At 42.2% G+C, this 26,868-nt stretch overlaps 1 protein-coding gene across 6 annotated transcripts in view; it reads right to left on the bottom strand.

Moving 5' to 3' along the window:
* Positions 1-26,868, bottom strand: part of tnr (tenascin R (restrictin, janusin)) — a 180,751-nt gene that overhangs the window by 19,407 nt on the left and 134,476 nt on the right. For 5 of the 6 annotated variants that reach the window (XM_030403212.1, XM_030403211.1, XM_030403210.1 and 2 more), the window contains 7 exons: positions 24,865-24,998; positions 24,597-24,726; positions 21,308-21,574; positions 18,353-18,472; positions 17,807-17,950; positions 10,818-10,937; positions 8,703-8,846 (listed from right to left, as the gene is read on the bottom strand). In XM_030403212.1, coding sequence (XP_030259072.1) covers positions 8,703-8,846; positions 10,818-10,937; positions 17,807-17,950; positions 18,353-18,472; positions 21,308-21,574; positions 24,597-24,726; positions 24,865-24,998 — 1,059 coding nt within the window. The remainder of the gene's footprint in view (positions 1-8,702; positions 8,847-10,817; positions 10,938-17,806; positions 17,951-18,352; positions 18,473-21,307; positions 21,575-24,596; positions 24,727-24,864; positions 24,999-26,868) is intronic. The other variant, XM_030403216.1, reaches the window with a different exon arrangement.

The raw sequence follows: 26,868 nt of genomic DNA, 5'->3' as shown, positions 1-26,868 counted from the left end.
AAATAGAGAGACCAAGGACGTGATGAAATGCCACCCTGTATATCAACATTTTTTAAATTCTTTTTCTCCACTTTATTGGATAATGTTGCAGTGTGTGGACGGACAGGAAATACGAAGTGACACGTGGCATTGTGATAACATTATACCCATCCAGTCTTAACCCACTTAACCACCAGGACATTCCTTCTGATCCCCTGCCGTTATAGTTTGTAGGCGTAGATCCGTTAACTGAAATAAATGGTGCAAATGTGAGGGTTTATTTTACACACTTGGCACAACAGTGAGTACTTGCAGCAGCAGGACGGTGTGTAGAGGATTTGACCTGATATAAACTACAGTGGCCACAGTAATTGCAAAGGAAGAACGTGTCATCCAGTGCAATGTTGAGGCTCATTGAGGCGTTAATAGTTTTTGGAGAACAATGCCGGCCTATGACACAGAGGGATGAGCTATTTTAGGCTTTAGACACACGCGCAGTACTTTGTCTTTTTTATTGGCTTTGTTGATAATGAGAAAAATATTGACGGACTTATCCTTCAATGAAAAAATTAAAACTAACGACACGGTCGATCACTTGGTCCTCAATAAGGGATGGCGACTGTAAACTGTGTATTTTGTAGATGAAGTAGAGATTAATAACGGGACATAGTTGCCCACACAGTATCCTTTAGCCGTATTCCCTGATGCGGTTAAAATCTCTACGTCAGTAAACACTAAATCCCCGCAGGACTGAGTGAGACGAGCGCTGAGACTCGTTTTCTGTTTAGTCACGGTATATCACGGCCTCAAATGCATTCAGGCCCTTGATCAGCGAGCCCACCCAAGTTTTACTGCGCGTTACATCACACCAGCCGAGTATATTCATGGTCCCTGCGCAGCTTTCAAAAAGGCCACATTATGGAGCCTTTGTTGATACTTTAACCACATCACAAGGAGATTCACCTCAATTTCCCCACCTTACATCACCTCTTTTTTCAGTCAATATGTGATCTACCGACATGGCAGCAGCGGCACCGACGCACTCTAACCCCATTTTACTGCCTGATAGAAAATAGATGACCTTCTGTTTGGAAAAAGATCTGTTTCCTGTAGTTACATCATGACTCTGGGGCACATCGTCAGCCGGTCGCACCCGGCAGCGCTCTGTGTTAGGAGAGGCAGGGGCGAGGCGCCGCCGAGTGTGCTGTGCAATCCGACGTCAACGCTGCGAATCGGAGATAAAGATATCCGTTACATGACAGTCTCTTTCTGTGATTGCCTTTGTTTGACTCCTCTGTTCTTTCCTCTACAGTGAAACAAACACAGGCTTCTATAAACAGCCTGAACTTTTAACTTCTCCTGAGGGCTCGAGGGGGCCGAGGGGCTTAACTGTTCGCTAAACATCCAACCCTCGATTGAACCCGTAACTTTGCGCGTCCCTGCACACATAAAGGAAATCAACAGCTCCGCACCCCAATCTCTGTTCTTTTAAATCCTGGCATGTGCGCGCATATGGTAAAATCGTTGACAGCTCGGTAATTAACAGCGTGTACCCGTCTTGATAACCTCCTGAAAGATGTGGGGAGCCTTCAGTGGGAGACAGTGATAGGCAGATTCACATGGTGCGACACGGGGATTGAGAGGAGATGGGCAGAGGAGGGAACAAAGAGCATTTAAGAGTGAGTGCAGTTCGAGATAAACACAGCACATTCTGCATCTCATTCCTGCTTTTTTCCCCCCTCCTTTTGTCTGTTTCCCTCCTATTCCCACCTCAACCTGGGGTCTTCCTCTCCTCCGCTCTCCTCCCTCTTATCTCCGTCCGTGCTTCTGTTCCTCTCTCCTGCTCTCCCATCCTTTGTCCACCTCCTCCTTTCCTCCTTATCTGACAGGCTGCCATTCCGACTCAACGCGCCGGAGAGTGAACGCAGTTTATCTTTTTGTTCTCGTCCTCCCCTCGACTTGATGAACTCTGCTGCTGCATCATGGGCGCGTGGGGGGAGAGGGGAGATTTTAATTCATAAAGTCGGAGCAACCACCCTCATTCTGCCCATCGATCCCCTCATTTCGCCCAATTAAATCCATCTCCTTGTCCTCCTCTCCCTCTCCTTCTCCCTCCCTCCCTCTCTCCCAATTAAACCATCGCATTGAGCGTGTCCATACAGGTGAGCAGGTGCCGCCGGAGTTTCCTGGCAGCCCCGACGCTCTATCTTCAGAGGCGGGGGTTTGAACAATGGGATTGAGATGAATAGGTTTGGCTACATCTAATGTCTCATTAACACACCGTGTAAACAATGCGAGAGGGAAGAAAGAAACACACACACAGAGAAGCAGATGGGAAGGGCAGCATGGGCAGCGGCAATTTGTTGTAGGGAGACAAGAGGGAGGAAGTTATTAGAGTGGATATCACATCTCTATCCCGATTTGCAAGTGAATGATTCCTTCTGGACGTTTAGTTAATTCGTGAGTTTTTTGGGGAATCTAATCCAATTCAACAAATGCTACCGGGATGGACCTCACAGATGGAATCACGGAATTTAGCACCTATTTTCGGTATTTTAAGTCCAGCGGAAATTAAAGCAAAAAGTGAGAAACTTTTTTTTTTCTTTTTTGGTTTCATATGATCTCCTAGTCTCCTAGTTTTGCATCAGTTCAACAGGATACAACAACCATTTTTTTTTTTCAAATTTACCTTTAAATTGCCTTTCCTACCTGAGCCTCCTTTTCGTCAAACCCTCAAAAATGAACACGCATCTTTTCCTACAACGTTCACCGGGGAAAAGTGCACTGTTAATGTCAGTCTACCAGCTAGCTACCTAATTATCTGCTCAGCGGCAGCACATTAGACAGCATGAAAACGGCAACCTGCAGATGCCACCTCAGTTGGATTGGACGCTGGTGTGGTCCTTTCTCTGGGATACCACCAACAACACGCTGTCTAGGCTTTGTCTTTACATTGTCTCTCATTCCCAACAGTGTAACACCGGCACTCTGTCAACCAGCCGGTTGCTGTCAATCAAACTCCTCCAGCTGGATGAGATAAAAAGAAGCCTCTCTGATATCTCCCCACAGACCTTTTATTGCCTTGACCATGTTTCTGACTGCACAGGGGGACGACTAAATGTTATCTCAGCTGGACCTGAAGAATACACAAGAGCCTTTAGTTACAGTGGCACCGTGGATAATATCATAAGAGCTGAAACGGGCCAGACAAACCGTAATTAAGATTTGCTACAATGATTCAAAGTTCTTCCTAACATTTTGTACTTGAGGCCATTTCACCCCATCATGGCTCTGCTTCACACAGCACCTCCTACAGAGTGTGGGCTTGATTTCTGTCCAGGGAGCCTCGGATCACAAGACCTCGTCAACCGTTCTCAGTAGTGGTCACCAAAGTTATTACACCAAAGTAAGGTTTAGGAACAGAGGCCAGGCCTCTTTGCCATCCAATTTCCTGTCCCTATCGATATAGGTGTGTCTAAACCCTTCATCACCTGACTTTATTCCAAAAAAAACTATTCAGCTTTTTCTCCTCCCTGGTTATTATTGCAGGAAGCACAGGGGCGGCAATGACGCTACTACCTGATAAATCAAATTAAGGTATAAACATTCAGTTCTAAGTGAACTTCTTCATAAACACAATGTTGTTAGGTATTTATCATTCACAAAAGTAGCTGCATTTCAATGTGTTCTTCTGTAATAAATCAAACATCAAGTTATTTTAATTGATACACACTGACTCAACATCATCATAAAACTTTGCATTTAATTTGACACTTTCATTGAACTTATGTAAAAGAATTAGGCACAAACTAGACTAGACTAGATGAATTTAAAAGTAAAGCCATTATATAAAGTGTGTATTCAATATGCCAGAATGGATATTTTTAATGATGTTGCAGAGTTCCAAACAGTGTACAGGAAAACAATCAACAGCCCAGAATTTATGAGGACGCAAGATCTTAAAAGTACATTAAAGTGTCAAAGATGCTTCAGCTGCCTGAAGAATGGAGATTATCTCTCTGTAATAGCAGCACTCGCAGCACTTGCTGAACAACAACCAGCCGGAGCGCAGTGACGCTGCCCGCAGCAAGGATCTCTGCTGCTTCAAAAACTCGCAGAGCACCTCTCAGCAAGTGGGCTCAGACACATCTGAGGGAGAGAAAGCCCGGTGCTGCAGCCTACAGGCTTATGGAGACACCCGTGGCAAAATCCCTTATTTTCCACCCCTATAGCTTAAATATCAGCCTTTGGAGAGCTGTCTTACTCTGTGTTGAACTCTCAAGGCATGGAGGCCAGACAACAAAACAACCCTCAGCTGTGGTTAAGAGGCTTGGGAATCAACAAAAAAAACTCTCCCCCCACCAAGAAAATATGAAAAAAACCTGAATGGTTAAAGGCAGTCTCAGTCACATTTTACATGAGTCCGACTGATCCCCTTTCCCCTTCCTTCTCTCTCTGTGCTGTGTTCATCATGCATATGGAGACGACCATCCTTCTCTAAAAGGAGTAAAAGTCAAAACGTGACAGCAAGAGCTTTCACTGACCCTTCACCTCGTGTGCAACACACGGAACAGGAAAACTGGTGAGCAACTCCTGTTCACAAGATAATATTCTGTTATCATGCAACTTTATAAGAGAGTAACTGCCTTGTGTTGAAGACAAGCAGGGTCTCTACGATCTGCTGGGTTGTAGTATGTTTTGTTGACTCAGACACACTCACAGAAAATGTGTCTTTCGGCTAGTTATTTCCAACCTCGCCACAAGTCTCAACAACACCTATCTAATGGAAAAGTTCAGTCAGATGGCATATCGTACGTTCAAACCACCGACCTTCACGCCCCATTTACACCAGGCATTAAAATAAGATCTGTATCTAGACACGTTATCCGTATAATAAATCATCTGATCTTTTTTTTTCCTTCTTTTGCATTTACACCTGGTATTTTTGGCGCACTCTCGTTATCCTCACTGAGATCAGGTGTCTGTCCTCCAGTGCTAAACCTGCAATGAGTGATTTGAGGTGGCAGCAAATCCGACCCAGACTCCTTTAATAAATTACTTTTTGAGCTACGGGGAAACTTTATAAAACTGCGAAACACTCCCCCCCCCCCCACAAATTATTCAGTATGTGTCCACTATTTTAAATTCAGCAAAGTAAGTTAATTCATTTAGTTATTTTTTTCTCTTTATGAAAATATTGTCTCAGTTTGTTGTAGTGACGGAGTGTGGGCTACTACTCTTACTGCAGTTATATAACCAACAGCACTCTTCTGGTGCTTTCACGGCACAGAAAACACATATAATCAGTATCTAGAAGTGTGTCTCCTACAGTCTTCTCACTTGCTTACTCTCTACATTTGAATGACAACCTGTATTTTACAGTATGTTGCCTAAAAACAAATATCTGTATCAATGTTGTGGTGTGCACAAATTGTACAGATTGCATTTGAAGCTACCTAAGCTGCCAACACGATGTGAGCCAGAGTGCTCATATAGTATATCACATTCTAATACAAGATGGAAATGGGGTCTAAGAATCGTATGATCAATCTGCTCAATGCAAAAAAGACGATTCAGGTGACTTTTTAAATCACATCTTTTAGTCTGTTTGAGTGACTTACCTTTTCATGTTCATGTTATGTATTTTAACAGGTTTGGATTTTCTCTGCAAGCTATTTTGGTCAACATTTGTTTAAAAATGAGCTTTATAAATACTGTGTATCAATGCATCTGTAACCAGTTACTCTCACCCAAGCAGACAGACAGAGAAGTGAACTGCAACTCTTAAGAGTGAAAGTCTAACAGAGACAGAGACAGAACCAGAGCAGCAGACGTGTGGTGAAAGACTCACCGCCAGACTAGTTGACCAAACCAATCAATGGCCTCATCCCGTCTCACAGCCCGCTCGCAACGTGATATTTTCCACTGGAGCGGAACAGCCAGAGACAACAAGCTGTGCGAACTGAAACGCGCTTTAATATTTCAATTAGGAAGTTTAATTAACAACAGGGGAAGACTCCTCTGAAGTTGGGGGTGACTGAGGCACCCCCTGGTTTGACATGTCATCATTAGTCCTGCGGGGCTGAAGACTTCATTGCTGTGTGTTTCTTTGAGTGCTGTACTTACATGGGCCCACATATTACACAACTGTGCGGACGCTTCAGTGGGAGAAAGGCACTTGTGTTGTAAGTTTTTGAATAAAATACAACCGTCCAAATGTCTCCAAAATATAGAGTAAAACATTTAGAGAAGCTTTAAAGAGCAACATCAGTGAATACAGTTAAGCAAATCTGAATTTGATCCTAAGATGTTAATAATGTAAAGATTGTTGATTAACGACTGCATAAGAGGTGCCGCTTTGTTACTATGTGTACGACACTTGTTCCTGTTTGTCCTGTAGTCGGTTTAATTCTGAGTGAAGCAGACATCACGCAGACGTCCTTCAATCGGTCCTTCCATCTGCAATGGAGGAATGTGACCGTGGCGAGAACAGATTTAGTCTATTAGCAACAAAGCGAGCATTAATCGCTTGCTTGACTCACTGAGACGTGGTATTCAAAATCCTTGTCGCCTTCACTCACTCCGTTGTGACTGCATCGCAGCAATATCTCAAATTCTTTCTTTTATATGACAGTCTCACCAGGGTTTTTTCTGTTTTGTGTTGTTCTGTGAGGAAGCTGAGGTACATGACGCACTAGGCAGAGCATCTGTTTCCAAATAAGGAACACCTTAAACAGCCAGGGACATTTGTTTATGCATGAGTTACTATACATGTACAGCACTGACATGGTTGCAGGTGAGCCTAATTTTCCCGAGCCCCATTTACGTTTTGAAGTCCCTGCAGCTCAGAGTTTGTATCTGTTCCGAGCAGTTCGTCTCTGCTGCAGTGCAGGACAGCTAGCTCCGCTTCTCCCCGAGGGATTAAGAACTCCTCTGCTGACGGAAAAGTTTTTGTTTTTTTTCCCCCCTGCAAGAACTCTAAAAAGAAAACAAAGTTTACAGAGCTGCAACTCAGCTAAACTGGAACAATTCCTTCATCCCCAACTTTCCTCTCAATGAAGCACTCCGTGAAGGTGAATGTAATGAGAGAGGCGGGTCACGTGGAGATGAAGCAACCCCGGCGAACAGAGAGTTCATAAGTTCAATCCTCATGACAGCTTGTGCCTTTGACCATGTCAAAGTTTCCAGCAAGACACTGACCCATGTGACTCATGTTAACTGTGCAGTGAGTGTTGCACAGCGATAAGGGATCCAAGGTTTCCAAAGCAAACTGTGTGGGAAAAGCTCAGACCTGTAGAAAGTGCACTGAAAAGTGACCTATACTAATAAGAAAACATTTACTCACAGAATACCACAAACTACATGTTTATCACCTGAAACTTCACCAATCAATAAAGCATATAGTACATAATCCTCAAACACCAGCAAGTGGACTCTTCTCCTGGAACAAGCAGAGATGCTGTCAGATAAACAGCCCCACACCGCTGAATAAACTCGGAGGAAATCTAAGTTTAAAGTAATCTAATCAGCACATGTAGTACTGAAGAAATGATTTGTAAATATATCTGGGTGATTTATTTAACAACAAGAATAGCTGCTCTACCAGCCAGGCATCCTCTGGTGTGTTGCAGCCATTCAAGACTAATTGTTTCAATTCAATTACACATGAACAGTGTCAGAATTGCTGTTCAAAACATTTTACATGGACTTTAATTGCCAAAAGAATGTGAATAAACAAACAACATTTTTGACATTATGCGTTGCGTTGCAGGGATGTCTACTGAAGACAGCATGCTAACCAGCTAGCCGTCCTATGTTGTTAAACCAATCTGTGGCTCAAGAGAAGAGTATGAGAGTTTAGCTCAGATCTGGGTTGGAAGCCGAGTGATGCCTGACTCACCCTCGCTCCTCTCCCGCTTCCCGCATCTCTTCCAACCCCGGTTGATCCCACCTTGTCTTCATTGTCACATAAATCCTGGTTGGATTAGCTTTAAATCACACTGTCTTCAAAACCTTTGTGCCGGTGGTGTCACCAACACTTCCCGGCGCAGCGAGCTCCCAGTCCAGGCAGAGTGAACTCATAAGACTGCTACCTGCACGGCTCATTGAGCTACAGTCAACAGCAGTTAGTGGTTAAACTAGTGATACACTTGCTGGTCCTTACTTGTTTGGAGAATGAATTCAATGGCCAATTCTTATGTATGAAGGTTATTATTCACTGTCCATCACAGACTCAACGGAGGAGTTACTATTTTGCAGCACGCCAATTTACGAGCCACCTTTTTGATTGAAACTAATATCGTAAGTATAAACAAGACAAGCATGTTTGGAAATATGCTTATCTCCAAAAAAGACTTCCATCCACAGAACCCTCCAACCAGCTGTCACTTTTCTATGTTGGTCCTGATGGTGAACTGCATGATACACTGGCACCGATTACATGTTTTCATCGTAATACTAAGTTGTTGTTGTTTGTGCTGCACTTTATTAAACCCCAGGGAGATTTTCTAAATTCTAACTACTGTAGAAGCGTTGTGAAGCCTTTGCCCTTAGTCAAGGACGATGAGAGGAGAATTCATAATTAATATGCACATTTTTTTTTGGTATGAATGAAACCAAGCATCCCAGGGGGAAACTCTCCTACTGTGAGGCGACAGTGCGAATCCCAGAGTCACTGTTCACACCCGCTGTTCAGACTCCAGCTGAATGAGATAAACACTTACGTGTTTGGAGGTTGGTGATGACGGTGCCGCTGGTGAGGGGTCCTTTGGTGGCGTAGAGGGCTACGGAGTAGCTGGTGCTCGGCTTCAGGTTGGATAGCTGGTGCTCCTGCTTGTTACCTTCCACCAGGAAAGTATCGGCTGTCACTGAAATACAGAACACATATATTAATGTGTTGACTACATTCACAACATCTCATACATCGTCTGTTTTTGGTTTTGTCTAAACAGAATACATTAAATTGTATCTCTTTGAAGTATTTCTTCACTAATTATGCTTTTGGGGGCCACACTATAAATATCTTTTAATCTGAAAAATGAGTACTCTACATGAAATATACGACTGAGAAAACTTTATTCACCACTCATCTTATCTGAATGCGTTTCTAAGAATCATTTGAAGGTGATCAACACTTCTGTCTAACAAGGTGAATTCGATTCAATTGCCATTAAATTACCACTTTATATTTTTAGCCAGAAGAAACTGCCTCTGATTTGACTGTGAAAAGAATTACTGATGAAGAAAACAATGGTGTAAAATGAGAACAAGTCTTTCAATGATACAATTTAATAAAAGTGTCTCAGGCTCACTGATGGGATTCCGTTGCGTTAGATGTTTGAGTGATTGAAATGAAGTCGAGAGCCGCATTACGGTTAAACTTCACAGTGACAGTGATGCTAGTAAAGATATGGACGAGCCATACATTTACACTAATAACCTTGTTTATGTGAAGTTTGACTGATACCTTGATGGATTGGATTTTATGCGGGTGTTCCTGGTTGCCATTAAAACAAATCTCATTTGTGATGCAGGACAATACTCCACAAAATCTGAGCTTTTATTGACCTTGAGTTAATACACTGACACTTAGGGGGATTTGTCCACAACTTGAATTGCACTTCTCTAAACCATGGAGGAGGCTGGTTTTCCAAATATGTGTCCAGCATATAGATGCTGTCTGCGTTACTGAGGGGATCTGGCAGCCGTCCAGTCAGTCAGGAAGCAATTTACACATTGACTCCGAGAGCTGAGTAATACAGATTCCTCTGGATAACTCAAGGCATGGCTTAGTCAGTGAGGTCATGTGCAAATTAGAGAAATATGCTTCCCATAACATTTTTTTTTTTTTTTTTGCAGCCGGTTTATAAGAATCACGGAGAGAAAATAATGGTTCGAGATCAAGTGTTAAGCATTTGACTGGTGAATATAAAAATACATGCTTTACAGAAAAGGCTAATGACTGCTAACACATAATGATGTTTGTTTGAATTAAACGCTGCCTTTGAATCTTTTTATACTTTCATATTTCAGCACTCCAGCCCGTGTGTGTCAAGTGGATTTGAGTTGTATCTACTCGCTGAGAGTTGGCAGCCATCCACTTGGTTCAGGGAGCAAATTATACGTTGACTCTGAGAGGAGCAATATGGTTATCTCTTACCTATCTGGATATGGCTGTCAGACAGCCCAGACATGGCTCGCATCAGAAAACATACAGCCGTGTACAAGCTGCACTGTTTGTGTCAAGGCTTAGTGGTTCAACCGAGCATGATAAACAGTTCTGAAAGCAAGACAAATGGATCTATATTGCCTCCGAGGCTCACACTGAAAACCTGTCACAACTCCGCACGCTGCACCTGAATGACCTGAAACTAATCTGCTGATTATGCTCTGACTCTGCAGTTAAATCTTACTGCAGTCGACGCTATGACTCTATAAGATTTCAATCATTTAATTGTGCAGAATGGGGAAAGAGCTCAGTGTCAATAACAAGCTGTTAAGTAAATAATTGCTTGAACAACGCCGCACACATCCAAGGTTGCATGAAACACAATCATGACTCAAGCGGACGGTGGGATCAATAAAAAAAAAGCTGATCTATAAAGGGTCGGGATCCTGTAAAATTAGCGAGGAGGATACTTCAGCGGGGCAGATGTGAGAAGGGCAGATTATGAGCTGACTTTGTTCATGATTTGCAACTGTGCTGTAGTCACTTGACATCCTGGAAATCCGGCTCTCACAGAGAAAAGGGCGCTGCGGTGGGTGGTTTATCAATCGATCCCTTTAATTGTCTTATAAACAGCGAGAGAGTGAAAGCCACTTTGATGACAGGAACTCACCCTGATTGTGTGTGAGGGTCAGCACGTAGTTGTCCACACTGGAGAGAGGGGGGTTCCACCTCAGCAGGGCTCCTTGCGGGGTGATGTTGAGAGCGGTCAACTCAGCTGGCATGTCCATCGCTAGGATGACAACACGACAAAAACATAAGCCCAGTGCATCCACAAAAGCAACGCTAATATCAGGATCCATTAAGCAGATTTGATAATAAGATAACTGGTCACTTCAACTTGAAGATCTAATCACTGCAGGACATAAAAGGCAACAAGGTGGTTATACATTATGGTTTTATTCTTCTTTTTCTCCGTTTTACCATGATCCAGTCTTTTTAACAGCATTTTACCAGGAGTACTTTTGTCATGCTTTACTATGCTTATCTCACTGAAATCTACCTACAGGTCCAAATAACGTAACCTGAACCTGACCTACCTAACATTTAAGAAGCTGGAACTGATGAGGTTTGTCCGAGAATGATTGATGAATAATTTTATGATGTTGTACCAACTGAGTGGTTGACTCATTGCTTTATGACGGGTCGGTCAAGGGCAGCATTGCCAGATGTACAATAATTATTGTACGATAGTTTTGCCCTCTTTACAATGCACGACATTACAATGCAAATTATGAAGAGGCGTCCAGTCGTGCTAGCTTGTCATTTGATTTTGCATTTGTACGCTTTCACATAAAATGGCAGATAGATGGATTTAATTGTCACCCTCCTCTACACATCATAGCTGCATCAGCTTGTTTAAAAAAAAAAAAAAAAAGTGCATGTGTGTAGATTTGTAGGCAACTCAAAATGGTGTTTTTCTTGGATGCCTCTCTCAGCGCTATATCACATTTTTGTCGGTCTGATTGGTTATCGATCTGTCAAATTGTGACCAGACCAGAGGCATGTTGGTCTGTGCCAATTGTAAATTGTTAACCACATGACACAGCTCCTAACCTGCTGGCGGATGTCACATCCGCTAAGAAAAAAGAAAATCAAAAACCTATATATATAAAAAAAAACGACAAAACCCCACTTTGTATGGACGGTAGCTGTTTTGTCTCCGTTCCCAGACATTTTGGAAAATTACATGAATTTCTACATAAACGATGGAGCTGTGTCATTGTTGCTTTCAAATGCAGAGAGGTTGTCATTATCTACACAGCGGCTCGTAGTACAATCGCAGAGGGACGCACAATATCAATTACAGCTCCTGATTTTGAATAGCATACTATTCAAATAATAACAAAAAAAAGCATCATTCAACAACCATCATCAGTTATAATCATAGGAGCCAAGACACAAAAGAGCTTTGCATTCATACTGATTAATTCCGACTCTCTTTGCCATTTTGATCACTGTTTCTCCAATTCTTACACACATCAAAGAGAAATTATGCAGTCAAGAAAGCTGCAGAAGGTCTCAGTTATTCTCCCGAGCCTACTGTTTCCCCACCCTCTACCTAATTTCATTCTCAGACTGCTGGACATGCCAAAATTGAGTTTGAATTTAATTATACCTTTAACCTCGGTGTTTCAACCCCAATTTCTCCTCAGGCGTGTTATTTTGGCACGGCAGAGAGTGTGGCAGGAGAACACAGAACACCGCATGTGCTCCAAAAGCTCTGCCCAGATGAGGTAATTAATATTGCCCTGCCCTCATCAGAATAAAAAAAAAGGGAATGGCGCTCATTAGCGCACTGAAGTGAGTTTGAGTCTTTCTTATCGCTCCGATAGATGAACAAACCCGATTAAAATCATTACTTTAATTGCAAAAAGGTTTAAGTGATTTCAATGGACGCTTGCCAAGTCAATTAGATTGGCAATGGAGATAAAGTAGAGATGGCCAAAGAAGAAAAAAAATAAACAGGTCATCCTCCTTCATCAGGCACAACGATAATCCAATCATCGGTCTCCATCTCCTGATTGCACCAGTGAATCACAGGCAGCTACGTCACGCTCGGATCCGTGTCTGAAAGTCAAGCTCCGCCGCTTAAGATCATGTTTGGATTAAGGGCGAGAGAAGAGGTTTTGAAAAAAGGCGACAAAAGGCGGCGCTAGGATTACATTATGAGGCTGTGGCGATGCTGATGGGAAGCTCCGCACCATTAATCCTAGAGTGTCCACTGCCAAAAAAACACTGTATTTACATGCTATATCGCCACCATCTATCCAGGAATACAGGAAAGCTGGACATTGAGATAATGAGCATGTGAATTTGGCAGCCCCCAATGGTGCAAACCTGCTGTTCCGGTAACACACCACAACAGTGATTACAGAGAAAATCACAAAACCGAGACCCAATAACAAAATTAAGCATGAGCAAACAATACTATGATCCGCCCACGTTGCACTAAAAGCTGAAAGCTGGCTGAAATGAATTCATAGTTCTGTCGTGCTTCTAAGGATAATTACAGTGTCTGCCAAGGTTGTGTTTGAGGAGGTCAAACAAGCAGAGTGGTGCTTTGCCAGGTCGCTGCACTAGAGGGAGAAAATACAATATTGTGAAAACTGTACAGCTGTTGGGTTGGATGTTACAGATGACTTTAAAATGGTATGTGAATCAATATTAGACTGTTTTAAGATTGTTAATTTTTGGATTGCTCGAAACAAAAGATCATTTTGATCGTTAAATCATATGGATCAGAAATGAGTGATGTTTATTTTGCCTTCATCTGTATCTTGCTCACATTTAGTGAAAGCTTCATTACTGTTATACTTCAAATGACAAGGAATCCCATTTAAAGGTATAATAATAATTTAGGGCTGAACACTACGTCGATGTCCAGTGACAATTATCTGGTAGGTCGAGTTTGACAATAGAAGCTGTGGGTTTAAGACATCATTTCATTGAACACGTTGAGAGCTTTCATTCTCCGTAAGCTAACGTTAGCTTCACTGACTGATTTCATGGGTGAAAATTAGGCACATGGAGGTTGCAGTTATGTTTCAAGAGTGTTATTGTTGCAATCAGGGAAATGGGTTCAATCGAAAGTTCTTCCTCGCTTGAATCGAGGCTCTAAGGAAAGAGGATGTTGTTCACTGTACGGATTGTAAAGCCCTCTGAGCCAATGTGATTTGCTGTGAAATATCAGGAAAAAAAATTAAACTGACCATTTGTTACCTGCTAAATATTGTATTTTTAGAATGGCCTCGCTGCGACGGTTGGCCACGAGGTCAGTCCTGCTTTGTGCTGCGTCTTTGGTCATTAAGTGGACCAGACTGCAGCAGGCGGTACAGTTAGTGAGACACATTGTGCCATTTAACTCCCCAGTCTATCTCTGCATCCCCTCCCGGTACTGTGGAAGCTGCACACAAAAAGCAGGTGATGCGTGCGAGTGTGTGCTCCAAAATAACCCCACAGCTACACTGGATGTGTTTGTGGCACAGTACTAACACCGAGCAGCCATGAAAACATTTTACCTGCTGCACCAGCTGCTTTCATGCCACATGTGGGTCGTGTTGCCCTGTAGCTAGGGAAACTTTTCAATGATTTTATATTAGAACATTTTCGGCATGCGATGGTTAAAAAAAAAAGAAAAGAAAAAGTGCGCCGCTACATTCAGTTCAAGCCCCTGACAAAAAATCAAATGTATTCTACCAAAATGGCTGAACTTGAATTCTCTGACTTCTCTGAAGTGTTCAGCACCTGAACCTGAAAGACTGTATCCTTTCTTTTGCCAGCACCTCTGCCCTTGACATCGCTGGTTCCTCTGAAACGATCTTTTAAGCATCGATTTAAAATAGGAGTCTTCCTTTTTTTAATCTCGTCTTAACAGCTGGTAGAAAAAAAATCTAAAAAGGTAGGGAGGGACTTTAAAGGTCCCCCTCCGAACTTCCGTTTTGAGAAGAGCGATACATTACCAGGGGTCCCCGACACTTTCCTTACGAGCGCTCTCCATTAAACAGGCCTCCACGCAGTCCATTTAATGTCAACCCTCCCAAATCCATAGTAGATTAGCGCTACCTGCTGTGGTGACAAAATTAAAAAAGGCTCCTTGCTTTGTCATCCCCTCTGATGATAATTGATTACAGAGAGGAAGCAAGTAGCAATTGCGGCGCCATTCAAGTCATTACATACTTGGCCAGGCAACGCTGGATTACGTTCCCAAATCCCCTGTTTATGTATTGTTGTTCAAAGCGGCATTAAAATGTCCCTGGTTGTGCAGGAGAATGTTTTTTTTTGTTTTTTTTTACCATTTCTAACAAGCTTGACTTTGGAGTTATGTTCTTTTCAGGCTATTACAGGGCCAATGGCTCTGCTCATTGTAAGAACACTGGGATTGTTAAAAAAAAGGGGGCTGATAATAAAGAACTGAAGGGGAAACATAAGAAAGAGACGAGAATGAGAGTGAGAAAGACTCTTTTGGCTTTCTTTTACTTCTCATGGACTCTTTAAACCTGACTTCTCCAGGTGAATCAGTTCTCATTGGCATGCAAACGCACCTTTTGCTCTACTCTTCTGCCGCGCTCTCCTTAGCTCTCATTTTTCTCCTACACAGGCACCGAAGATTATGCGTACAGCACTGGGAGAGAGTGTTAATCTTAGGTTAGTGGAATTCTTTCACACGCATATGTGTGTGTGTGTGCGCGCGCATGCAAGTGAGGTTTCTCCTGTATAATAATGCCGCACTAAGTTATGAGCTTCCACCTTTGCAGAAGAACTGGGGAGAAACAGGGGGAGGGAGACACCGAGAGAGGAGATTAAAGAAAGAAGGGATGAAGCAGTAAGGAAGTAGAAAGAGGACGGAGGAGAGAAGAATGGGAGGGACAGAGAGAGGCTTAACAAACATACAGAAGGATAGAGGTGAAGCGACGAGATAAGCAAGGGAGGGAAGTGGAGAGTGAGATGGAGTTGGGAGTAGGTTACCAATTACTGGGTCACGGAGTGGACAGTTTCATCTACTGCAGCAGCAAAGATTGCACCTCCTGCAATGTCAGCTGTGCACTTAGATTTTGCCTGATGCCTGTGTGTGTGTGTGTGTGTGTGTGTGTGTGTGTTTGTGTGAGAGAGAGTCTGCTGCTCTTTTTAGCACACACTTCCAAACACGCAGCCGTTATTGTTGTGGGAAGAACAATCGCTCTGAAAGTCTCGCAGAGGAAGAGGAAGTCTTCATTCACTTGACGTGGCAAACATTTTGTCTGCCTCCCCTCCCCGCCGCCGCCCACTCACAACGGGACATTTATCAAAGACTTGCATTCAAAAGAGCGCGAAGAATGCGGTGCGACTTCCTGTTGTACGAGAGCAGAACATCACAAGAGCACAGCAGAGGTAGATCACACCGTTGAGTCGGGGAAACAGCACAGCGACAATGCAACCCAACTGCAGTAAATCCCCCCTTCGTTAAGGTCATAATGTGTTAGAGAGGCGTTGATTCAACTTTATGGAGGCTGTAGTTTGTGGTACTGTTGCCTTATATTGACAGGTGTCCCTATTATTTAGTCCACCCGATTTTTATCCCAGATGGAACAGCTTTCACCGCACATACAGCTCGATGTTTGCCTTGCAGCGGCCATGGTTACAACGAGCGATTAAAGACTGTGGAAGAAAGCAGCCTCCCAAACCAACAAAACAGAGATGCTTTCTCCAAACAAAGCATGTTCTCTTTTATCCTGCTTCAGTCCATGTGACTCACACAGGGCCCGAGAGGAGATCTGAGACAGGATTTGGTTTTCCCCAGCCTGGTTCAGACCTCAAAACTGTCGTCTGCATCTAGAATTTTTCAAGCAATTCGTTTATTGATGAGAAACGGCAAGGCGCCGAAAAATGGCAAGACGCCAAGTGCGAATGGCACGGACACAGCGGCACAGGGCGTTGCGAGTCAAGGTTCAGAAAAGAAGCAGAAGCTTAAGTTCAATCAGGAAGACTGTGTAACGCTACTCATCATTTGCACTTGTCTCGCTCCCCCTTTTCTTCCTCTCTGCTTCTTATACCGCCTCAGTCATGATCAGCTGACTGTGGCTGTTTACTCTTTCAGTTAAACCAACCAGATTATACCACAGTCTTCTTAAGCCATCATAATGTCGATTGCCAAACTTTAAATCTGTTCTCATCTCTGCTGCTGTCGTTCCAGTGCATTCACAATGTATCTCTTATCATCCAACCAGATCTCAGCCAATCTCTTCATCCAATCACCTCCGATTCCATCAGGGGGGGATCCTAGTCCACGTACAGCTTTATTATCCCCTTAAAATACCGTGACATCACGCTGGGCTCTAATTGCCAAAGACTATTCCCATTTCCCATCTTTATTGTGCACATGTCAATAAATACTTGCTCATTGTAAGTCGTTATAAGTCTCTCCTGATTGAACTAGAATTATGTTACACATGTTCGCCTCTCTGGCAACCAGTCAAGATGAAGTTTACATTAATGGCTGTTTAGATTTATACATGGAAGTCATCATTGTTTTAACATGTATGATTACAGTAAATCATTTCCAGTAAGAGACATGCTGTCTTCACTTAGAGGATATTTTTCAAATGCTTCATACAGATCTTCAATCCAGCAGCGCTGACAAAATCTAATCAGTCGATCATTAAGCTCCTGTGGAAGTTTTTGTCAAGCTTTCAAAAAATGTATTTGAGGCGTTCCTGAGATCTTGCATTGGTGGTTTTCGGGACAGACGCACAAACGGACTCCTGTTGGTGGCACAGAGGCATAAATATGTATCCTTAAACTGACTCCTGGGTATAGATTACCTGATCTGATCCTGGACATAAATCTCGAAATGTCCCAGATGTCCCTGTTGGGGTCGGCTCAGTCTTGGCAGCCGATGTGGTGCTTTTAAATTCTCTGATAAAGTGATAATTGAGCATTCTTGGGGGACCTGCTGTCTTTGTTGGGGCTATTATTTCCCAGCTTTGTCCTGAATTTCATATCTACAGCATGACAGTATCACATATTCTCAGGCCAGCGCAGGTCTCGTTTGTGTGGTTGTGTAGCAGTGTACTTCTCTTCTGTCGTACATGCTCCTAACAATGTTCCCGGATCGACTCCTACCTGTGAAGACGGAGGTGCTGACCACTTTGCTCTCCTGACTCCCTCTGACAGCGTTGAGGCTGATCTCGTATTCTGTTGCGGGGAACAAGCTGGACAAGGTGTAGTTGGTCACATCGCTGTCGATCACCACGCTGTCCACTCGACCTGCCGGAGGACATCAGAGAGAGAGGCCGACATCAGAAAGTGCTTGCCGTCACTCTGATCTTACATTTTCCTTGTGTACGGGGAATACGGCTTTGGCAACTGGCGTGTTTTTTTGCATCGCGGAGTTAATGTTTAATCAAGACGGAATTTTAATTAAAAATTCAATTAAAATTCACTGATAAAATGCTACAATTAATTAGGTGGAGCGCGGTGTGTAACAAGGTTCGCTGCTACAAAATATCTTACATCGGAGGGACCCGCAACACCAAATGCCATGTTCATTTAACTGTAACATAAAAATGCAGCGTGTCGGCGCGTCTGCTAATATAATAAATACCTTCTTGTTATAATGCAATCAAACACTTTACTGCACGTGAGGAAAATTAAGTAAGGAAGGGCTACCTCTGGCTGACTGGTAGGACAGCTTGTAGTACTCAAATGGAGCCAGTGGTTTGATCCAAGAGATGGTCAGCGCGTCTTCGGTCACGTCCGACACCGCCATTTCTTTCGGTGGGTCCATGCCTGGAAGGGAGATGATAGGTGGAGGTGTGTTAGCACGGGGTCAAGCTGGACTAGAAGACATTTTCAAATGTGGGGAAGGGGAAGATCATGCTTTCACGGTTTCCAGAGATTCTTATGAAGTACAACAGAAGTGCATGTGGAGGTGTATTTACGAGGTGTATCACGAGGCAAGTTCAGTGAATTTACATGAAGATCTAAAAGAATCAGTGCCCTTGAAAGTACCTCAGTGCTTCTTGCTTTGTCCATATTTAATCTCCTCACCTCTTGATCACATTTGCATAAGCAGACCTGTCCTTGGTCTCTGGAAGCATGAGCATGCTTTAATGCAAATTTGCACAATAAATAAACACCATCAAGAGATATTCCAGGAGAAATCCGTCCAGCTAAAAGAAAACAATGGGCGGCAGTAGCATTGAAACTGAGCAAGGGCTTACTCAGAGGAGATTTACCCCCCCCCCCCCCGCTGACAATTTGTTTTATGTGTGTCCCCTGAGACGACCGAGCTGCCGTGGAAAAGGTTACGGCGAAAACAATGTGAGCCCACAATTAAACTAATGACACGTCCTCAGCTACTAGAGAAAGAAAAGAGGGATAAGGAAAGACAAAACAAGAGGAGGAGGAGGAGATGAAGAGATCACTTCAATCTCTCGGTGTGGACAAGAGGGGAAACTGGCAGCGTTCGTAAACAAACTGCACTCTCTCTTGTCCTGCGTTGAAAAGAATAATAGCTATTATTCACAAGCAGAGGGGGGCAATCTATAACTCCCGGCTTTGAACTCATTGAAATTCTACTTGTAGTGTATGATATACAGTTGTAGCATTTATATAAAATGTGATTATTCATGCATGCATATCTTACTAATTATGCTTGCTTCTGCAAAGGTTGTGGATGAAAATAAAGGCTAAAGAAATCTATATTTTTCCATGAGGCTTTTCTAAAGGTCTGAACGGGAACAGTTACAGAATAGGTCTGTCAGAGTTATCTACTCCTATTGTATTTATCCCCCTGGAAGATCACAATTCAATTTGCACTGTGTAAGCTAATGAATGAATGCGGCCCCTCAGGCTGAGCTCCATTAAAGCACCGTTTGGGCCGACAGCAGTGACAGAGACTGTGTCAGTCTGATAAACCCAAAACAAGCTACTGTGGCTGTGGTTAAAGCACACGGACGCAGACGATTTCAAATGGAACATGTGTAACGCTTAAAAGCAGACTTGATCATACAAGGAAAGCCGGAGCGCGGCATCTCATCAAACAAGCGAGATCAAAGCAGGACACTGAAAATTACCACGATCTGAAGACAGGTGCAAGAGGTGCTGCACATCTGTCTCAGAGTCCCACGTCCAATTTCACCCTCCGAATCTGCTTGTCTGTGTGTGGTTGAATGTAAAGACGAGAGAAAGGGAGCGCTCGGAGCTGCCAGGGTATTATATGGAACTGGCACAGTGATCAGATGACAGCATGCAGGTGTCTCTGGCACCGACTCAAAGTTAACATTTCTATCGTTCAACGCCGCCTTTCGTCTTTTCTCCATTTGCCTTCATTTCTTGCACATTTTCCCTTTTGATGATATCGCCTTTGTCCTAATTTCTAGCCAAAAAAAAAAATAAACACAGATTTCCTCTTTTCTGTCTCGCCCATTGTCTTTTTCTCAGGCAGGTTATTATGCCTTCCCTCTCCTCGTTCACTCTCTCCCTAGATGTGAATAGTACATTCGCACTCAAAAGAAATTTGTCTGAGAGCTCCCGTTCACGGTGAGCCAGTTAATGAAGAATTACCGGGTAATACTGTGTAATATATTAACAAAGACGGACAAAGGTGTGAAGGATCATAGTGGCGCGGCTCGAAGAGACACATTTTAATCAAGAGAAACTGAGAGAACTGACGGAGAAACTGTAAATACGCGAGGAGAGATAAAAGGAAGGGAGGCCTAAAAGGAAAAGAACTAATTCAGGAGGATGAAACAGAAACGGTACAAAGCGCGGAGCCGACTGCTTCTCTTACACTGAATGTTACAGTTCGAGGGCATCTGTCCTCCCCCTCGCTCACTTTTCTCCTCTCTGTCCTTGTCTGTGCAGGAGAACCATTCGTCAGCAGTTTCCTAAATATCTCCCAATGTTAGGGTGGCGTATGAGTTTAGAATAAATGTGAAATAACACTGGATCATTGTATGGACTGGGAATTGACTCAGATTTGATCTATGTGGCAGCAAACCTCAGCCATCTGACACCACAGACGAGTAAAATGAGTCAGAAGTCAAAATCATTCTGTTGTTGTTGTCCGCAAATTAAATGCTACAATGGAATATGTGGAAATACGCATTTTATTTGAAATCCCTTTGTATTTCCATGTTGATTTCCCCCCCCTTTTCCTTACTTTACTTCACACGTTACTTCCCAACTATTCCTCATCGATTCTAAACCTCTTTCATTCCCCTTTAATCCTGAGTGGGATTCAGGGACCTTCCAGTACCACCTGTCTCAATAAACCCCCTCAAACAGCAAACAGTGCAATCCATTCATCAGCGTGATCAACGAGATTAGCACCGAAACAAATTCACTAATTAATTGGTTGGTTGATAGACCAAAAAATTGCTGGCAATTCTTTCCTTAAATGATTAATTATTGACTCCTCCTTACAAGTAAAATAACACCAAACATTACCTAGTGAGAGAAAGAAAAGACCAATTTTCATAGGCACAGTGAAGATCCATGCATTTTGCCCAGACACGAAAACAATGAAATAATACATAAAATATAGGATTCATAACTCAAAGGCTCTCACACACAGACATTATTAAGATGCTCATGTTTATGTATCCTCAGGCAGCTCACCTGTAGTGAGTGATGCTGTAATGGGCTCAGAGGTAACATCCCCCTGTATTGTGATTAGACTGACGGTGTACGGAGTGGACGGCAGCAGCCCCTGGACCAGTGACCTTGTCTTGACGCCGTCCAGCGTCACCTTAGAGGTGTCGGTCCCGTCTGCAGAGCTGTAGCTCAGGATGAAGAGGTCAGCTGGCGGTGCTGGAGCACTCCAGGCCACCAACACCGAGTCTGACGTCACCTCTGACAAGTAGAGGTGGGTTACGGGCCTGATTCCTGGAGGGACGGGGGGGTTTAAAGGTCACCGGAGAGTTTTCAAGGACAGATAAAAAGTCGACCACAAGTAGGAAATTGTGATGGAAAAAAAGAAGCAGGAAAAGAAGAAGAAAAAAAAAAAAGAACAGCTGCCATTGTTATGGAGATGACAGACAAGCAATTCAGTGATGGATGGAAGCAGTCCCGAATGGTGTATCAGTTCATTTATAATGCAGTTGAGAAAATTAGTCTTGGGTGTAATCTTGATGGGGAAGGTGAGAGTCGGAGCAGACCACAATCATGTGGAAGTAATGATTTAATTGGTTAGAGAAATAAAAAAAAGAGTAACTAATGAGATTATCCGCCACGAAGATGAAGATGTGATGGGACTGCTCGCAATAAGACAATGAAGAAAAGATGATGAGAGCAGATGCTGTTGTCAAAATGCATGATGTGGACCGGAGATGATGTAATGAATAAGAATCAGTGCAGCAGCTGACACAGCTACAAATGCACGATGATTTGTAATTAGGCATGAGTGGACATGTAAATAAATATATATAGAGGTGTATAATTGTAGTATGTAATTATATAAATATATTATATATATATATATTATATACATATAGATATATATATATACATATATATATCTAATATAATATATATATATAATATATATACACTTATATATATAAATATATATCTCCATATATATATATATATCTCTCTATATATATATCCTATATTACCTATATATATAGTATCATATATATATATATATATATATATATATATATATATATATATAGTATATATAATATACATATCATTATTATATATAATATACATATCTATTACAGAATATATATATATACATATACAGATATATATATATAGTATACATACCATATAATATATATATATATATATATATACATTATACATATATATTATTATATATAATAGACATATACGATATATATATATAATATATATATATATATATATATATATATATATATATATATATATATATATATATATATACTGCTCCTTATTACTGTAACCAGATTAAAAACATCCTGTGGAGTTTTCTTTTTAATCAATCACCATTGCAAACCTGCTTTGTTTACACTGAACTGTTTTGATGTTCTTGATATCCTTTACTTACATATTATTTTACGGCACATTTCCTTCACTAGATGTAAACATTCATTGCTTTCCCGTACAGTCAGCCCAACATTGTCCCCCCACACTCGTGGTGTGCATGTGTATGTGTGGAGGCTGTTAGAAGTTGTGATAACACAAGGGCACGCTCAAATACACACAGCTCTACAGCACCAATTGAGGTCCAAACTCCAGAGAGTAACTTTAAAAGGTGTAATTTGTAGAAAGTGGCCAGAATTTCAAAGGTAGGCTGTGTTTTCTAAAAAGCCCTAATAATGTTGTCGAGGTCACTCCAATCTGGGCTCAGATTTCGAAGAATAAACTGCATTACAAACTGGGACCTCATGGCTTTAAAAGGTTATTCACTGGGCATGAGGGGTTGGAAAAAAATGTTGGTTGCATTATGGGAAATGTAGGTTCCAAACTAGAGAGGTCAAATTATCTTGGCCTCTCGCAACCACTCCTTAATGTTGTGACAAAGAAGCGCTTAAGTCCTCACAAGGACACGGATAATCAAAATAATTTACTGCACATTTCCCCTAATGGAAGGGTTCTTCTCATTTTTGCTGCTGTTAGCATTACAGTACCTACAAACCTTGGAAAAGTGAATAAATGAATAAACAAACAAAAGTGTTCATAAATGAGTACATAAATGAATAAATAAAGACAAGCACGTACACGAAATGGAAGAGTTGACATTCGGTGCCAAAGAAAAGTGAAGGACAGACAGTGAAGCTCCAAAGGCAGAGTGGGATTTATATTTGATCATAGTTCAAGATCGAACTTTGAAGTGTTCACCAGGTTTTTTTTTTTTTTTTTCTCCTTATGATGAATTCACCTGAGCGCAGGAAGACAGATGTTGCCAATATGGCCAAGTAAACGGCGGCTGAGAAGATGACAGGTAATTAATAATTTTTCCGTCTGATTCCTCGTGATGTGTCATTTTATCATTCTCCCGTCCCTTTCCTCCAGATGGTTCGAGCGGTGTTGCTAAAGGAGCCGCACGTGACACAAGATGATGAATGCGATGGCGATCTCTGCGGTAGCGATGATGATTATGATGGTGACAACCACCGCGACGGTCATGAAGAGGAAGAAAAGAGATGATGATGATGATGATGATGATGATGATGATGATGACAGCGGTGAAGAAATGAATGACAAATCTGACAGCAGGTAAGCGCGTGCCCATCATTATGACACCATCCTTTGTGACAACTGAAAATCACATCAGGCTTTGTGTTAAATATAAAACAAAACAAAGAACCAAGAGCGGCGCATAGATTGACAGGCAATGCACAGTTGGAGAGATTGACAAAGGTCTGGAGAGAAAAAAAAAAAAAAAAAAAGTTGTGATGATGTGATTGCAATTCTCAGAGAAAGAGCGAGCAAGCGGCGCTGTGTGACAAGAAAACTGAAGGAGGAATCCGAAGAAACCGAAACGCATACGGATGCAAAGCAGTCATGCAATTACGGAACATTTGTAACAAGCTCATTAGCTGACTTGAATAATTTACCTTCACTAATTGCTTCTTCAAAGTCTTTTAGGGTCCTCTACTTTTCTTTCAGCCTGACTCACCTTACCTGCTGCTACACTTTAGTTCATTAAATTCAGCATTCGACTTCATTACGCAACACTGTTGTTGAAACCGTTGTCTGGCTTTCTGCAGTAATAGGCTGATCTTTCATGTCTTTATCTGAGCAGAGAAAAACACTCGAGAGTAAATTTAGCTTAGTTCTGTTTGATAATTGAGTGAATTAAACCGATTCTGTAAAGCAACTTTGATTCTGTGGAAAAGTTTATATCATCTGTTGAAGGGAAAAAGACAAAGGAGGTCAGTTCGGCTTCGGCGAACAACACAACCGCCTCTACCTGTGAAGGCGTCTATGGTGGCTGCGGTGCTCTGCTGTCTTCCCCTTCTTGCTGCTACGGTGATGGTGTACTCAGTCCCGGGCTCGAGGTCGGTCAGAGTGGTGATGGTGACATCTTTAGGAACTGTCAGCTGGAACGAGAAGATGCAGCTAAGCACAAAATCTTCATAATAAAAGCTCATAGCCTCGTTGGTCCGCCTGTGTGCAGCATACACATCCGTGTCAGTTTATGTGCTGCGATGTATCTGTCATCTGTACAGTTTCATTACCTCGGTAGTGACGCCAGAAGAGGACGTGTAGGTGACCCTGTAATGGTCGATTGGACCCTGGACGACGCCCCACACCAGAGTGATGGTGTTGTCCGTAGAAGCCGTGACAGTCAGATCCAAGGGCACGTCCAGGCCTGATAGAGGGGAAGCAAGATTTCAGCAAAGCTCTGAAATGTTGAGCATATTAACTCTGTTAGTCCTGAGAATGGACCTGAGCGCAACAGGGAAAGTTACTGACGTCAATTTGAGATATTGTTTGACATTTTAGGGGCGTCCCTACTCCTCCATGTCATATATCAAGGAGTTATGTGCACAAGATTTTACATTTTGATATTTGTAGTTCCTTTTTTTCCCTTTCCCACCTGTCACTCAAGACATATTTAAGTGTGTGAAAGTAATTTATTCTTCATCTAATCTCTATTAAGTATTTTCCATTCAACATCAAATTCATAAACTGTAATCAAAACACCAGACATTTTATTTCACCCTTCCTTTGGTTGAGCTACCCCAAAGAAAAGGTGTGTGGAGAGTGCACAAGGCTTCATGTTAATACGTTTACTGCTAAAGTCAAAATCTCATATCACGTTGTTTCATGGCAGTGTGGTCTCATTTTCATATGTTTCTTTTGTTTGCCTTTTTACAGCTTTATATGACATGACAGGCAAATTGCGACATGAAATGCTGAGAGAGGGGTGAAAACATATACAGGAAAGGGCCACCGGTTGGAAAATGAACCCACGGCACTGCAGCAAGGATGCAGCCTCTTAACATTGGGTCCACACTCTACCAAGCAGTGAGCTGCTGGGGCGCCCCCTTGTTTCATATCTCTGCATTCTGCACCACAGAAATACAGTTACAACTAGAAAAACATAAAATATAATAATCATGAATAAGTTTTAAAGCCCTTAGCTGAGATTGCAAATTTGGGATATAGAAAAAGAAGATTAAAGTAAAAGCAGATGAATCGTATTTTTCTAATACAGCTCGCAGCACCCTCCTCTTCTTCTTCTATTGATGTTGACAAAGTTCGTGACATGCAGCCACTCACCGCTGCACGCCTCCTCCCGACCGGAATGCACAAAAAGTAACTATAAAAAAGCTTCTTTTGTCCATGTCCAGACAGGAGGAAGTTGTTGTGACACATGCACTGAGTCACATTTTATTTTTATGAATTGTTGTGAGATCTGTGTCAATACTGTGAAACATTATCACACCAAAAGAACGTATTCTTATCTACAGTATATCCTCTTGTTTGCTGCAGAACTGGCATCAAAAGCAGAATGGTTACTAATTAAAATATCAGCTTCCAGGAAGTTCATGTCTAAGGACATTTAAATTAACATCCAAATCTCATATCCTGCCTTTAAAGATCCCACCCACGCATGTATAAGTCACACATTGAAATTCTCCAATATGTGTCTGACATGGTTTTTGCATAGAAAAGGCATAATTACCACATTAATGTCCTGCTCCTTCTCCCTCATTATGAATTCCAGAATATATAAAAATGCTAATATTTTTCCTCTCACACGTTTAACTGCTGGACACAAGATGTCTCCCACTGCACTGTAAAGTCCGTTCTAGTAGTGTCTGTCTACTGGAGGCTTCAAGTTTCCACGTCATACCTGTGTTTGCTGAATACTGGACCAGGATTGTCTTCCAGACTGCGTGTGATTACACAAATCATGATCTTTTGTCCGCCCCTTTTAATCAGATTTTATATGAAACACAGAAACAACTTCCACTTCCACCAATGATTGTAAAAACATCCCTCTAGTATCAGACTCTTGGCATACATCATTCGACAGAGTGAGGCTCAAACATTCAACTGCAGGATCAAGAAAACTATTTTTGTTGTCATTGTTCTCATGGTTGGCCTTTTTGTTTCCTGCAGCAACGACACAACTTTCCCACTGAATGATCAGTGTTTAATTCTCATCTGATCACCTGACCCTTACCTGGGCTATTTGCCTGAACCTTCAATGTGTTTTGGAGCTCCTTGCC

This window comes from Sparus aurata, chromosome 21 (genome assembly GCF_900880675.1).
Source record: "Sparus aurata chromosome 21, fSpaAur1.1, whole genome shotgun sequence".
In the NCBI taxonomy this organism is placed as follows: domain Eukaryota; kingdom Metazoa; phylum Chordata; class Actinopteri; order Spariformes; family Sparidae; genus Sparus; species Sparus aurata.
Note: the sequence above shows the minus strand (reverse complement) of the source record. Positions and strands in the feature narration are given on the sequence as shown.